Source organism: Penicillium verrucosum (genome assembly GCF_028828655.1).
Source record: "Penicillium verrucosum strain IBT 35672 chromosome Unknown utg000003l_segment0_segment0, whole genome shotgun sequence".
NCBI lineage: Eukaryota > Fungi > Ascomycota > Eurotiomycetes > Eurotiales > Aspergillaceae > Penicillium > Penicillium verrucosum.
The window spans coordinates 2,431,435-2,445,107 of record NW_026643212.1 but is presented as its reverse complement, the minus strand read 5'-3'; the positions used below and the strand labels follow the sequence as shown (position 1 = coordinate 2,445,107).

Below are 13,673 nucleotides of genomic sequence, written 5' to 3'. Positions count from 1 at the left end.
ACACATCGAGGTTGGATCCGAAGGGTATCAAGGGGAGGGGAAACAGATTTTGCGACGGGAAAAAATGACAAGAAACTCGGACAAAAAGAAACAAAAAGACATCATGCATACGGACTAAAGATCACAGAAGGATCAAATAGTTCGAGGGCGCAATGCCAGTATCTCCATTTTGTTTCCGAGCCTGCCACCAACGGCCGCTCACATCGGATACTTCCAAGATCTCGTGCTTGGCGAAACTGATTTCATTGGCGTCTTCCGGGTTGGCGTCATATGAGTAGATCGCCTTGGCCCGGTAAGGGTAGTCTGTTGGCTGGGGCACTTCGCCCACTTCTTGCTCGCCGTTGGCCTGAGGCGGGGGGTTGGGGGTACCGAAGCGAGGCGCAGAGGATGATCGTTCGGCGCCGGGCGCGCCATTGGGATATCCGGAGACGGGGGACGAGGTCTCGAAACCGCCTAGTTGGGCAGAGGTGTACATCTGCGGGGTGTTGTTGGTTGCCATGGTATCTGGACGGGCGCCGAATGCACTAGACATGGGGCGGCTGCCGCGGTAGGAGGGCTCGGCCGGCTGTTCCTTGTTCAGGGCGAAGGAGTCGATGAAGCCGCGGTGGGTGGCCTGGGGTGTGGAGCCGAAGTAGAAGATCCAGATAATGGAGACCATGGAAAGGAGGATGAAGCCTGCGCCGGCGGCTTGCATGGAGGCATGTTTTCCGTAGATCAGGTTGTTTGCGCTCGTGGATGCTAGGACGAGGGCACAGGCAAGGTAACCGACGATCTGGGAACATTGTCAGTATTAGAGCCTCGTAATATTTCTGTATTGGGGAGGCATCATACCGCGACACCATAAACATGGCCCGTGTCAGTGCCAAAGGTCGTGATGAGGCCCACAATGACACAAAACATGTATGAGATGGCCCACCATGAGTAATTGGGATATTCGGTTTGGATATCGGCAATGAGAGATGCGATGAAAGCAATGAGCCATGCCAACTAGAATTGTATGTTAGTTGATGTCGGATCACGTAGGAGAAAGTCGAACGAACAATTGAAATCGAGAGGGTCATGAGCGCGAACGGATCGCCTAGGATGTTGCTAGGCCTGAATTTAGCCATTTTGTTGGATTTATTGGGTTAGGCTGTCGAATAGAATTGATATGAAAATGGTAAGAAGAAAAAAAAAAGAGAGAAGCGCGATGAGCGATGTGGTTGTATATAAGAGGTTGTTTTGTTGATTGTTGGGTCCTGAACGAGGCGGACTGGAAGGAGTGACTGTGGTTAGTTAGTGTGGGAACGAGAGATGTGCATGGAATATTCCAATGAAATTATGCGACAGATATAAAGAGGAAAGCGCAAGATTATACAACATAGAAAGATGTAGGATTAAAGTACCTTTGCTCAAAACGAAGTGGGCTTAGAGACAATTCGTGGGGGTGAAGAGGTTGGGAGTCAAAAGAAACAAGGGTCCCCTTACAGAGAGGCAAAAACAGCACCAGGCTGGGGGAGGAAAGGTAAATGGAATAAGAGATAGAATGCGTTAAAAAAAAAGGAAAAAAAAGAGTGGATAAGATTGAAAGTTGAAAGAGAAAAGAGAGAGAGAGGAGAAGATAATAATGGAAAAGGAGGAAAAGTGGCAGATACGTGGAGTCCGTCCGGCCCCCCCTGGAAATCGACGGTCTCGATTCTTTTTTGGAAAGGAAATTAAGGAATTTCAATGTTAGAAGTTACAGTAGATCTTAGAATATAATCTTAATTGATTATAATAATCTTAACTATTTAAATTACTTTTATTCCTTTCCTATATCTTATTTCGAAACATAAAACAATATAAACATAAATGGGACTCGATCTGGTGTAAACCTTGGAATCTATAAATATCCGGGAAATATCTTAGTCACCTCCGCTTTGTGGTCCCGGCCCAGGTACAACAATGTCTCAGGCCATCCTAACTATTTAATCTACTAGTCAACTAATTATCAGTTCAGGTTCTTGATGCCTTAAAATGTCAAAATTATTACCAATTTGGGGCTGTGGCGCAATTGGTAGCGCGTGCGACTCCAGTTCGCAAGGTTATCTGGTCGAGACGGGTCAGCCTCATCTTCTTTTTTTGTTTCGTTTCCTACTTTGCCCTTCACATTCCATTGTCACCACTTCGTGAATATCTTGTTTTTCTTCCTTGAATTGGTCATTACTTTCTACATAACTAGCCTGCCCGAACTCTTCAAGCCATATCGGAGAGGTCAATAACATTGTGCTAGTTACCCTTCCAATTTATGCCTGAGGTGTCTAACCACAACAAAAGCCCTAGATAACTAACTAACTAGTTGGTTAAAAGTCTCACCATATCCTCCGCTAGCAGAGTCGACTACGCCTAATTACCATAATAACCTAGTTAAATAACAATTCTGAGACATTAGACCAATCTAGCTATCTTGTTAGACCTGTTTGGGTAATTATTGGTGAAAACCATGATCTAGAACCGCGCTGCCGTGTGGACATAGGAGAATATTCTTAGTTTCAAGGTATGGAAAAGCAGCGTCTAGACAACCTTGGAACAGCATGAGACCTTATATAACCAGTATCTCTAAAAATTAACTCTGGAGTCTCGGAGTCTTCCGTACTCTGTCCTAGACAACTTTGGAGCTCTCTCTTATGTTCGTTACCAGTATTTGTCTCAATTTAGAAAAGACTTACAAAGTACTTCTGTATTTTCATATGCTAGTTAGTTGTTCTTACTCCAACAAAGTAAAAACTAAAACGATCCGGTAGAAAAGGTGATTCTGTAGAAAGAACATGGGAAAAAAAAAGATGAGGCTGACCCGTCTCGACCAGATAACCTTGCGAACTGGAGTCGCACGCGCTACCAATTGCGCCACAGCCCCAAATTGGTAATAAATTTTGCCCTATTTTACATCATGGTCCTGTATCTGCCCTTTGCTCTCGATCCTTTACTAGTATGTTGTAGGTAGACCATATAATGGGTACACGTATAAATGTCTATTTTTCCCAACAATATTATATTAGGACCTTATATTTTAAGTATAGTACTAATATTCTAATACTGTTATAATATCACCGAAAAGTAAACGGCTGCGGAAGTTTAAGAACTCTAGGTCTCTTAGCCGATACTTCGTGAACATATATATCAAACCATATACGAACGATAACATGCAATAGTTATAAGTGCACAATTTGTAAAACACACGTAAAAAGGGCATGGGATTGTTTCCTGCTTCAATGTTACCTTTACCAGTTCTTAGCCTACCCTTACCGTGAATAGAGCTATAAGTGGAGAACAAATTGAAATTGTCTGAAGTTCTGACTGATACTTTAACATTTACTCTTGTTCGTCTTGCTACCTTACCTGCTTCAGTGGTTACTAACCTGTTGCTGTCTCTTTGTGCTACTCCCTGGGCTGTGATATCCTCGGGCATCCATTTTCTAGCAAACCCCTCGGGACGACATGGATTTCTGTTTAGAATCACATGGTAAGAAATCAGTGTGAAAAACGCACTAAATAGCTCTATTTGTATTTAAATTGGTGTTTTGGAGTAACTAAATAAATTAGTTTGAATTTCACATTAACTAGTTAACATTCAGTCACTACACGTGACTCGCTCTCGGACCTCATATAATCCAGACGGGAGCTCAGGCCGCTGCCCAGTGCACCACCTGTATGATTTACAAAGATCATAGGGGCAATCTGAACTCCTAATTATCACTGCAGCGGTCTATATACTAGGCCCTAGAATCTGCTCGGGACCACATTTGAACCTTTGAAGGCAGATAAACACCGCAGGAATTCGAACCAGCCGCCTGATGGCAGCTGGTATTACTCCACCTGGGAGTGTCTTTAAGCCTCCTCTTACGCCGCCGCCAACTGCAGAGAAACCCCTATCGACAGACGCCCAGCGCGTCGTTAAACAGCTACGACTTCATCGCGCAAATTGTCAGCTGAGCCCTTGGTGGCAGATTCGGCTTAGGCCACACATTTACAAACAAGTATTAGATATCCTAAGCGTCAACAAACCTCTTAGGAATTACGTGGAGGATAAGGTCCGGTGGGCACGCCACGATTACCTACTAAACAGACACAATCTAAATAACTATCCTAGATACGACTACGATATCCGTCGTCATTATTTTATAGTCCGAATGCCATGTCCCTTACATGAGGTGTTTTCTACGAAGGTAGCGAATGACATCGCGCAACAAATTGGACAATTCCAACGACATAACGGCCCTATTGGGAAGTTCGCTCTAGGACTCGCTCACTTTGGGTCATCCCGAATCCTTTTACCCGAAGAAACAGATAATGGGGAGCAGATATTCACAAGACGTGAACCTGATATATCATTTGGACATGATCAAGCTCGTTACCCCGGTGTTGTCCTAGAGGTTTGCTATTCCCAGAAGAGTAAAAGTGTCTCCTATCTGGCGGATGATTATATACTCAATACAGATGGGAGTATAAATATGGTCATTGCCTTAGACATCGATTATCAAGGCTCTCAAAGAGCAAGTTTTACAGTCTAGAAACCGGATTTTTCCTACGTGGATGGCTTAAAGGAGCTTCGCGCAAAGGCTATTATAGAAGCCGAGGTATGTCTTCTCCCAATAAACCTAACAAAGCAAGGAACTCAAATCGATATAGGTCTTTCGAAAAAACGATGGAACCCCTGCCGAAGGGGTGACCTTACAAATTCCTCTACGAGAATTCGCACCAAAGGAGCTATCGCAAAGCTATGGCGATATAGAACAAGTTATACGCATCTCATCTCAACAACTTTGTGACTTTCTCTCAAGTGCCGAAGCTAGGCAGCGGGTGCAGACCCAACAGACAGGCGTTGTCAATCACGTTGATCCTAGTATTTTGAAACGACGGCGACCTCGAACGCCATCGGAACATACAAGTTCCGGAGACGAAAGACAATTCAATAAAAGAATCCGAGGCAATAAACGTAATAGCCAAAGCAGTGAGTATCGTCCGGGCTCCTCGTCGGGTGACTCGACGGCACAGAAAATAGAATGAACAGATCCCGAGAGACGGAAAGCATCGAGGATTGCGCAAATGGGTCTGACTTTTTTTTTCCTTCTCGTCCTCCCCAAGGAACTGCTGGCGGAGGAACAATTTGTCTCTTCTTGCCTTGTTTCTGTTACTCGAATCTTGTCTTAATGCATGCAATCTTTGTCATTATTCCTGGCCTCACGAACTATCAATTGATATTTTATATGCTCTTATCCTCGCATAGATATCAATGCCCGATCTGGTTTCTTTTGCGTAGTAATTTCGTTCGGGGCTAAGGCGATGCACATCTTCTACATGCCTACGAATATGCATTTAAGAGATCTTCGCCACATATATATAGAACCAAAAAAAAGATGTTGAGGCTGACCCGTCTCGACCAGATAACCTTGCGAACTGGAGTCGCACGCGCTACCAATTGCGCCACAGCCCCAAATCGGTGATGTCTTTGCCGCATTGTGCCTCTATGGGTATATCCTCATTTTACTGGATTTGTACATGTATGGCGGCGCGCATACACTCCAGCGCTGATGACGTATTCATGTTAGCTAACACTTAGCACCATATGTATCAATTCATACACAACTCAACAATAATCCTAATGAGTTACTTTAGTAGTCACTTTACTATGTATACCGCTTTCTACATTGCCAACCACATTGTGCGGGGGCGAAGAACCTGGGGTAGATTAGCGCATTCCAATTGACTTTAAACTTTCCAAGCAATCCATGGAATGAGGAATTTTATAAGGTAGGTAGATATTTCCACTATCCGTGGATAGATCCAACTTTGGAAGTTAGCACGGGGGATAGGTTTGCTTCCGCTATATTGGGGTGTATCAAATTCCCCGCTTGAACGAGCTGGATATCATATTCCCTCGTATTGTAAACTTGGATTTAATAATACTTAGGTAGGTATATTGTAGATCAGATCATTCCATGCGTATGTTAAACCTGGGGAATGTCCCATCTGCGCTATTCAACATGAAAACACCGTACGCCCAAATCAGAGGTATCATAGCAAAAATAAAAGCAACAGCAACAGCAAGAGGCATCACACCCCTCGGGCTCCTCTTCATAAGAACCACCAGAAACAAGCCATTTGGCACATTTCCCCTCTAAGTCTCCTCTCTCCCCTGCCTAACAACCTCCCCCTCCTAACCTCCCTCTCAACATCCTCAAGTCTCCCCTCCCACTCAGCCCAGCACTCCCCACTCCCAACAAGTCCAACGTCATACCAGCGCTGCAGCACGCGCGCTGTGCGCACTCGCAGCTCTGAGATCTCAGCCGCCTGTTCGCTCTGCGTCTGCGCGAGCCGGTCTAGCTGTGGCTGTAGGTCGATTAGAGCTGCGGAGCTCTGCGCGTCCGGCACGGGGAGGTCGTTTAGCGATGTTAGGCGCGAGGCTGTTTCAGGAAAGGCGGTGGCGTAGGAGAGGACTATTGAGGCTAGGGTTTGGGTTGTGAGGCCTTCGGGGATTTGGTGGAGCGATGTTGTTTGGAAGAGGTCTGGGTTGCGGTCGTCTGATTGGGGTTGTGTTAGTATGAGGCTGAATGGGTTGGTTTGAAGTGAATAGTTGATAGATAGTCCAGTATGTAGATATCAGGGATAGGAATTTAGATAGCAAGGTAAGAGATATGGGGACGTGTTGTGGCGGTAATGCGCGTGTAAACAACGTTAACATTGGATACATACGGATTTGTAGAACATCCCGTACGGCTGGGACACCTCGACTAAGCCGTTCTAATTCCGATTCTAGTCGTGCAAGTCGGCGGGAGACTGACTCGTCGAGAGATGCGGGCTTTTCGGGCGTGGTAGGGACGCCGGTCCAGTCTGTGGCGCCGGTGAGGAGGTAAGTGAGGCGGCGCAGGCGCGCCTCGAGGAGTTCTATGGTGGCTCCGGCTACTGCGTCGCTTTCGAGGGCCATGGTCTGTGGAACTTAAAGATCAATTGGGGTAATTGCGAGGGGAATTGACTGCAAAAGGGTGTCAGGAGCCTGGTGAGGGTGCAAACATGGCAAAATGTGGGGACAAGCTTATCAGCTACAAAAAGTGTACACCTCGGGAGGTTCGAAGGTTTCTACATACTAGACTCGACAACTTGGGAATTAAGGGTCTATTGCAAGTTAATCATTTGGCATATCCCCAAAACTGGACATTGCTTTACAGTATCTACATATGTATATATTCATCATTCAATCATTATTCATAGTTTTCGCCCCGCATGCTTCATTCAATGCTAGTTCACATGCTCAAGATGACGTGTCATGCCCTCATCATCGGCATTGTTCCACCCTGAATCCTCATGCGCGGTAATGGGCGCCGTAGAGTTAGTTGCGGTGGCACGATGGCTCAAGAGACTCGCTCTACCCTTCTCCTGCATCTCTTGGCTGGGTTTTGGTTCGTCGTCGAACCCGGAGACCTCATAGTCAAAGACATTCACCTGCGTGGCCTTCTCTGACATTTCAGGCTGCTGTTCTTTGTGCTGAGTTTCCACGTTGTTCGGCTCCGTCAAGGAATCTTCCTGGTCACTAAAGATTATGGTAGGGGTATTCTGGAATTCGTCCGCAAAAGCATCATTATCTCTGTTCACGAAGCCCTGCTTTCGGTTAGCCGAGTACTCTAGAATGATCTGAGAAATACTGCGCGTCCTACCTGAAGCTGTGACGGTGCAGGGTCCACTTGTGCATTCATTGCACTCTCGCTCGCATAGACGAGTAAGACAGAACTCGACTCTTCACGAGCGGCTTGGAGGACTTCTGTTTCTTGAACTTTCCGAACAGTGTAGCCAACAACCTCGCCATCCTGTGTGGCTGTAGTGTTACCTTGGACTTTTCGTTTCTCGGCTTGTCGGGTTTTTCCATCTTCTGCTGAGAAGCTGATACGCCACCACTGGTAATCATTGCTGTTTTCGGTGTCCGAGTCCATGTCCATCAAGTGTCCTGGGGAAATCGGGTTGGAATTCGATAAGACGTAGGTCACATGCGGTTCAGTGCATACGCCTCGTAGCGTGTACTTATGGGCAGGGGGCTCGGAAGGTGATTTGGGTGGTTCGGTAAGTGTCTTTGATATCTCACGGAGAGACTCCATGGCATTCTGCTTTCTAAGTTCCAGTTCTGCGCTCAGATTGTTAGCCAATAATATAAGCATGGTAGCAACGGCTGTCTTCACCTTTGAGCTTGGATTCTATGGTTGTGGCAATTGCCCTCAATTCCTCTGCGACCCGCATCGTTTCTGGGCCTGCCAGCCCGGAGCTAGACTGATCAGACTCCCTCACTTGCTCCGGCGCAACCACTGGCACCGCCCGGACAGCTTGCTCAAGGAGCGCCGTGATCGTCAAACTGCCCACGGGATCCACTGGGATGGTATAACGATGTATGAGTTGTTCGAGTTTCAACACGTATTCCTGTATCTGCTGTCGTTTTGCACGAAATTCACGAGCGAAAGTTCGGCAACTGCCAAGATACCGATCTGGATAGAACACAAAATGAATATCCACACCCACAGGGTTTGGTTTTTGAAGAGCATCGAGTCTAATGACGAGAACCTCTGCTAAGTCTTCAAGCCATGCGTCCTCAAGCTCACTCCCCGGTCTGTCTGACCATAAAGCCGAATCCAAAACGTCATAGAGCGTTTGGTCATTGTCCTGCTCAACAGGAGGCTCAAGAGAGAAGAGTTTCCTGCCCTCGGGCTCAGCAAACTCGTCGAAAAGTTCTTTCTTGTATGCATGTGACGTGAATATGGTTGCCAGTGGATTTTCAGGGTCTGCTTGAATGGCTGCACCATGCCATGCCTCCAAAAACCTGGTGACGATCTCATCCGAATCCGCCGATAAGGATGACATGCTCTTGATCTTTGCTAAACTGTCGCTGCTGCCAAAGGCACGTTTCGTAGTATCCATAAAAGCCATCAGTCGCTGTGTCTCATGAATGATGTCATCCCAGTCGCTATCCCCGGTCTTGTCATCAGTCACCGTGACAATCTTTGGCAGGTTAATGGGTTGCCCGTTCCACCACTGCGACTCATGGCCGTAGTCAAACAGCGGTTTGTTCCGCAATAGCAACGCTTCTCGCGCGAGGGGGAATACTGTGGAGAATTGTCAAGAATCCTCCTAGGTAAATGCCGTTGGGGTTGGGGCGGATAAACGCAGGCTCGCCCTCCAATCTTTTGCGGTCTTCTGGGTCTGGGCTAATCATGACTTCTTCAGAGGATGTGTTGAATAGGGTCATCGCCCAAGCGCCTTCTTCGTAGTGATCCCGGGTTGCTTTGTTGAATTGCGGCTGTTTGTGCAATGTTACCCCGGTTTCCTGCTGTCCTATGTCCGAATTCAACGACATGGCAACTGCCTGCTGCAATTCCTTTTCTTCGCGTTGCGCCAAACTGAGACCTTGTCCAGAACCTTCTATATGGTCAAATAACCACAAATTAGCATACCTCTTGCAGTTGAAATGTCAAGATCATGATACCTTTCGGAGCTATCGCGACAGAATCTTGATATCCAGTATTTTGTTCCGGGTCACGTATGTCCGTTCGGGAAGGGGGACGAGAGGGCGGTGCTGTCGCTGGCATTGGTGGCGCGTTGTCTTGTTGGGCAAAATCCCATGCTGAGGCGGGGTATGTTAATTTCTAACCCGAATTCGCATAAGGGAGGTGATCTTACAAGAACCTCTGTTGTCATCCCAGTAACCAGTTATCGGCTTTGAGATGTCAGCTCATAGCCAGGAGTTGCTGCGCGCCGCCAAATTTACCTTTAGCTGAGACCCTGTCGGATCTTCGAAGTATGCGTTAATCGCTTTCTGTGAGTCGAGATTGTTTCCCTGTACAGAATAATTTTAGTTACGATACAGTTTATCAGCCTGGTGTCAGTCTCCTACCTTCAAGAAAGCGATGGCTTGCTCGCGTGTTGTGCTTGTGAAACTGACAAAGCTGGTGATAGCTTCCTCGGTCGGCTCGGAGGCCATGTTGTCTGGTTCTGCGCTGAGACCGGAAATGAAGATATCAATGTACAAGCATACCAATACTAACAGCAAATAAAAAGCAAATGAAGGCAGAAGAGTTGGGAAAAAAGAAAGAGAAAGACAAAGACAAAGTGTCGCAACGGAGCTTCCCCACCACATGACGCCAAGCGTCAAGCGTCAAGCGTCATTCCGCTATTTACATCCTTCTTCTCCTTGTGCTTCCCCCTGCCTTAGTTCTTCATTTCTTTGGGCCTAAAATATACAGCTCTTTGGGGTTATTCTCGGCCATTTCTTTCAGTTTTTCACCTTGTTCTGACTTTAACAAGGATCATTTGTCGGTTCAGTTCACGATTCACAATGAATCCAAACATATTTCGAGAACTCATTGTCTCTTTCAAGTGTTTGAATGGCTTACTCTGGACATTTGCAACACCATACTATTTATGGTTGAAACAAAGAAGTGTGTATAATAATGCAATAGCTCTTGGGCCGAGGCGAACGAGTATAAAGGCACTTCTCTCCCCCGCCAGATAATCAATCATTCATCATACATTCTAAACAATACAGCATCCAACATCCAACATCCAACATCCAACATTTCACTTTTATCTTTATAAGACCTCTTATCTTATTACATTTTATAGTTACCACAATGGCCCCGACACGCAACAACGCAAGCAAGACTACCAGCAAGAAGACTGCCAGCAAGAAGACTGCCAGCAAGAAGACTGCCAGCAAGAAGACTGCCAGCAAGAAGACTACCAACATGAGGGTCAACAAGAAGATCGCCAAAGCCCCCCTACCTCCTGTCGATCTCAACAAGCTTTTCCCGCCCTGGGGCTCCGAAGATGCCAAGAACCAGACGGCAAACAAGGAAGCTACTGATATCACCGTGGCCATATACCATGACATCAACGCCTACTGCGAGCTTGAGAGACTTGCGGGAGAGAATGTTTATGGCTGTCTAGAGACGTTCTCCAACCTGCGTACCTTTACGGAAGGGTTTATGGAGCGGGAAATTACCGGCTACATGTCCTGCATGCAATCCTTCGAGGCGGAACATGGTGAGTTCCAATCCGTCACACCTAACAGTAGATTCTTAGAGTTCGTTACTGCACTCGGATGGAAGATGTTTGCTATCTGTTCCCATACCGAGTCTTTCCGACGAGGTATCAAAGAAGCCGACGATAGAGCCTGGGGCTGCCTGCTCCAGAAGATTCACGAAAACCTCTTGAGTATTGAACTTTACGCGCACAACCGTACCCTGAAGTGGCGCGACATTCTCTGGGTCTACCAGAACTACCCCATTCCAGGCCTGCCCGATATGAAATCTGAAATCGAGACATATATGAACTGGAAAGTCGATCACCCTCACCACACCGTCATCACGCTCGACGGCAAGCTGAAGGAGCCCATCTACAACGGCCAGTTACAGAAGCACATTAACGAGAGTATCTATGATCCCAAGAAGTGGAGTGGTCAGAAACAGGACCCGACGCTTCGCCACAAGGCCAATGGTACTCCGACAAACGTTGGACGCCAATGTGTTCGATGTGGCAGCCCTGTTTCGTGTGCCTGCCGCTTGGAAACTCGGGCAGGAGAACTGATTGAGCTGAGAGAATACTCCGGGACTGGCACTGGTGTTCGAGCGCTGACTAGATTCCGACGCGGTGATATTCTCGATATATTCATGGGCGAGCTCCTTCCCGATATCGTAGAGAATGTCTATCCTCTGACGCAAAACGACGACAAAAGCAATACTACTACCGCTACAGTTAACAGTTTGTGTACAATTTGCCCCCACCAGTTTGGCAACTGGACTCGTTTTATCAGCCACTCGTGCCGGCCCGCAACGCAGTTCATGACTCGTACCATTGGAAACCGAGTTGTGTGCACAGTTGAGGTCGTTCATGATATTCTGCCATTTGAAGAGATCACCGTTGGCTATGGTGATAGGTACTGGACTGCTCTTGACTATGACTGCCTATGCGGGCACTGTGATGGTTCTGGGAGTGAGTAGGTGACTAACTACGTACTTGATTTCCTCTGCTACTTCTTGGCGTTCCCTTTCCGTTTTAGCCTTTTGCTCACTGGCTGAGCAAAGTTGCCCGAGAGCAGCTTAACAGCTCACCTTAAAAAATGCACCACGCTATTCAGATTCTTTTTATTTTCGCTTGATTTTTAATGAACTATCGCTTTTATTATCTACCGCTTGCTCCTAGGAATACCGCTTTAGCTCTAGCGACCTAGAAATCCGTAATATTACTACTAAGAGGCACTTTCAAGCTCTTTATATCCATAGAAACTAGAGAATAGATAATCCACGATGTTAACTTCACCAACATTTTCCTCGTAGTATACCGCAGCCCTGGGGCTTGTCCACATGTGCGATGAATATCTAAGTTTCTCTTGCCAGGTTTCGATAAGATTCAACAATATCAAAATTCATGCCAGTTCTAGACTATAAATACATAACATTGACCGGCGGGCTCGCGTGATGACTCTGGGGGTCATATTGATGCCAACTTCCTTCTACAGCAATCATCATATACTATGGGATATTAAACGCCAGTGCATACATAGTATCCACTCCAAAGGTTGCTGCACTTCGCATCGATGGTCGGGTTCCACTTACGGAACTGAGCGAGAGTGATACCACCTGCCTCCTTCTGAATCGCAGGGCAGCTCTCACCATCAGCAACCTTGTGGTATGTCTTGCAGTCCGAGGACAGGTTGGGCATCTGCGGCGTAGGGCCATGGGTGTTGGTAGCGCCGGGAATGTGGACACACACGTTATAGTCCAGTTGCAGGTTTGTGCAGTCTGAGGCGCGTAAAAGTTAGTGTTGAGGAAATGGGTTGGAGATATTCTTTGAATGGTTTTCACATACCAGAGTCAATGGCGGGGTTCCAGTCGATGAACTGTTTGTGGGTGATCTTGTACTCGGTCTGGATGGAGTCGCACTGGTCACCGGAAACGACCTTGTGGAACTTATCGCAGTTCCCAGCAATGCCGGACTGCGTGGGGGTCTTTCCACCGTCAGTAGGCGTGGGAGCAGCAGAAGTGGTAGTAGTTGCTCCAGGGACGTGGATGCAGACGTAGTAGTCTACCCAGATGTTGGTACACTCTGATAGTTGTTAGTTAGCTAAGCTGCAGAAGAAAGAAATATGAATGAAGATGTGGAAACATACTTTCGTCGATGTAGGGGTTCCATTTCAAGAATTGCAAATGGGTGATTCCGGCTGAAGCTTCAATATTATAACAGCTGTCCCCGTCCGAAACCTTGTAGAACTTGTCACAGTTTTCAGCCAGACCCGGTTGGGTGGGCTCATGGTCACTGGCCGAAGAGGTCGTGGTGGGAGCCTTCGTAGTCTCGGTCGAGCTGGAGGTCGTCACGGCAGTCGTGGTCTCAGCGGCGCTGGAAGTTGCGATAGTCTTGGCGGGCTCATCATCATTCGCCTCACCAGAGACACAGTACTCAGCGAGATCATCGAATTTGGCGCAGTCCAGATCAGGATTGAGGGACTTGAGCTCCTTGGTTGTTATGCCCCAGCTGTCGGCAAAGGTCTCACAAGTGTCTCCAGAACTGGCAGCTATCGTGAAGGTGCAGTCAACACCACGACGAGAAAAGCCATGTCTGATGGAGCGTGCAGAAATCAATCCCGGCAAGAGAGCCAAGGCAAGAACAGACTTTCCGTACAT

General features: G+C 47.1%; 5 protein-coding genes across 5 annotated transcripts; 1 reads left to right on the top strand and 4 right to left on the bottom strand.

The window, feature by feature from the left end:
* Nucleotides 1-121: 121 nt before the first annotated feature.
* Nucleotides 122-1,109, bottom strand: sho1 (osmosensor SHO1; the record flags this gene model as incomplete). The annotated part of the gene is made up of 3 exons (XM_057221323.1): nucleotides 122-772; nucleotides 832-987; nucleotides 1,041-1,109. 3 exons carry the CDS (start codon nucleotides 1,107-1,109, stop codon nucleotides 122-124), a joined length of 876 nt encoding a protein of 291 aa, XP_057071595.1.
* Nucleotides 1,110-6,093: 4,984 nt separating this feature from the next.
* N7516_008603 (putative nuclear distribution protein RO10) lies at nucleotides 6,094-6,943 on the bottom strand (the record flags this gene model as incomplete). The annotated part of the gene is made up of 2 exons (XM_057221322.1): nucleotides 6,094-6,539; nucleotides 6,712-6,943. 2 exons carry the CDS (start codon nucleotides 6,941-6,943, stop codon nucleotides 6,094-6,096), a joined length of 678 nt encoding a protein of 225 aa, XP_057071594.1.
* A 311-nt stretch (nucleotides 6,944-7,254) lies between these two features.
* Nucleotides 7,255-9,976, bottom strand: N7516_008602 (ubiquitin-associated-like domain-containing protein; the record flags this gene model as incomplete). The annotated part of the gene is made up of 8 exons (XM_057221321.1): nucleotides 7,255-7,614; nucleotides 7,671-8,131; nucleotides 8,187-8,997; nucleotides 9,056-9,417; nucleotides 9,482-9,619; nucleotides 9,676-9,712; nucleotides 9,764-9,832; nucleotides 9,890-9,976. The coding sequence occupies 8 exons, from the start codon at nucleotides 9,974-9,976 to the stop codon at nucleotides 7,255-7,257; spliced, it is 2,325 nt and encodes a 774-aa protein (XP_057071593.1).
* Nucleotides 9,977-10,625: 649 nt separating this feature from the next.
* N7516_008601 (SET domain protein) lies at nucleotides 10,626-11,993 on the top strand (the record flags this gene model as incomplete). The annotated part of the gene is made up of 1 exon (XM_057221320.1): nucleotides 10,626-11,993. One exon carries the CDS (start codon nucleotides 10,626-10,628, stop codon nucleotides 11,991-11,993), a length of 1,368 nt encoding a protein of 455 aa, XP_057071592.1.
* A 541-nt stretch (nucleotides 11,994-12,534) lies between these two features.
* On the bottom strand, nucleotides 12,535-13,673 carry N7516_008600 (LysM peptidoglycan-binding domain-containing protein; the record flags this gene model as incomplete). The annotated part of the gene is made up of 3 exons (XM_057221319.1): nucleotides 12,535-12,794; nucleotides 12,862-13,098; nucleotides 13,163-13,673. 3 exons carry the CDS (start codon nucleotides 13,671-13,673, stop codon nucleotides 12,535-12,537), a joined length of 1,008 nt encoding a protein of 335 aa, XP_057071591.1.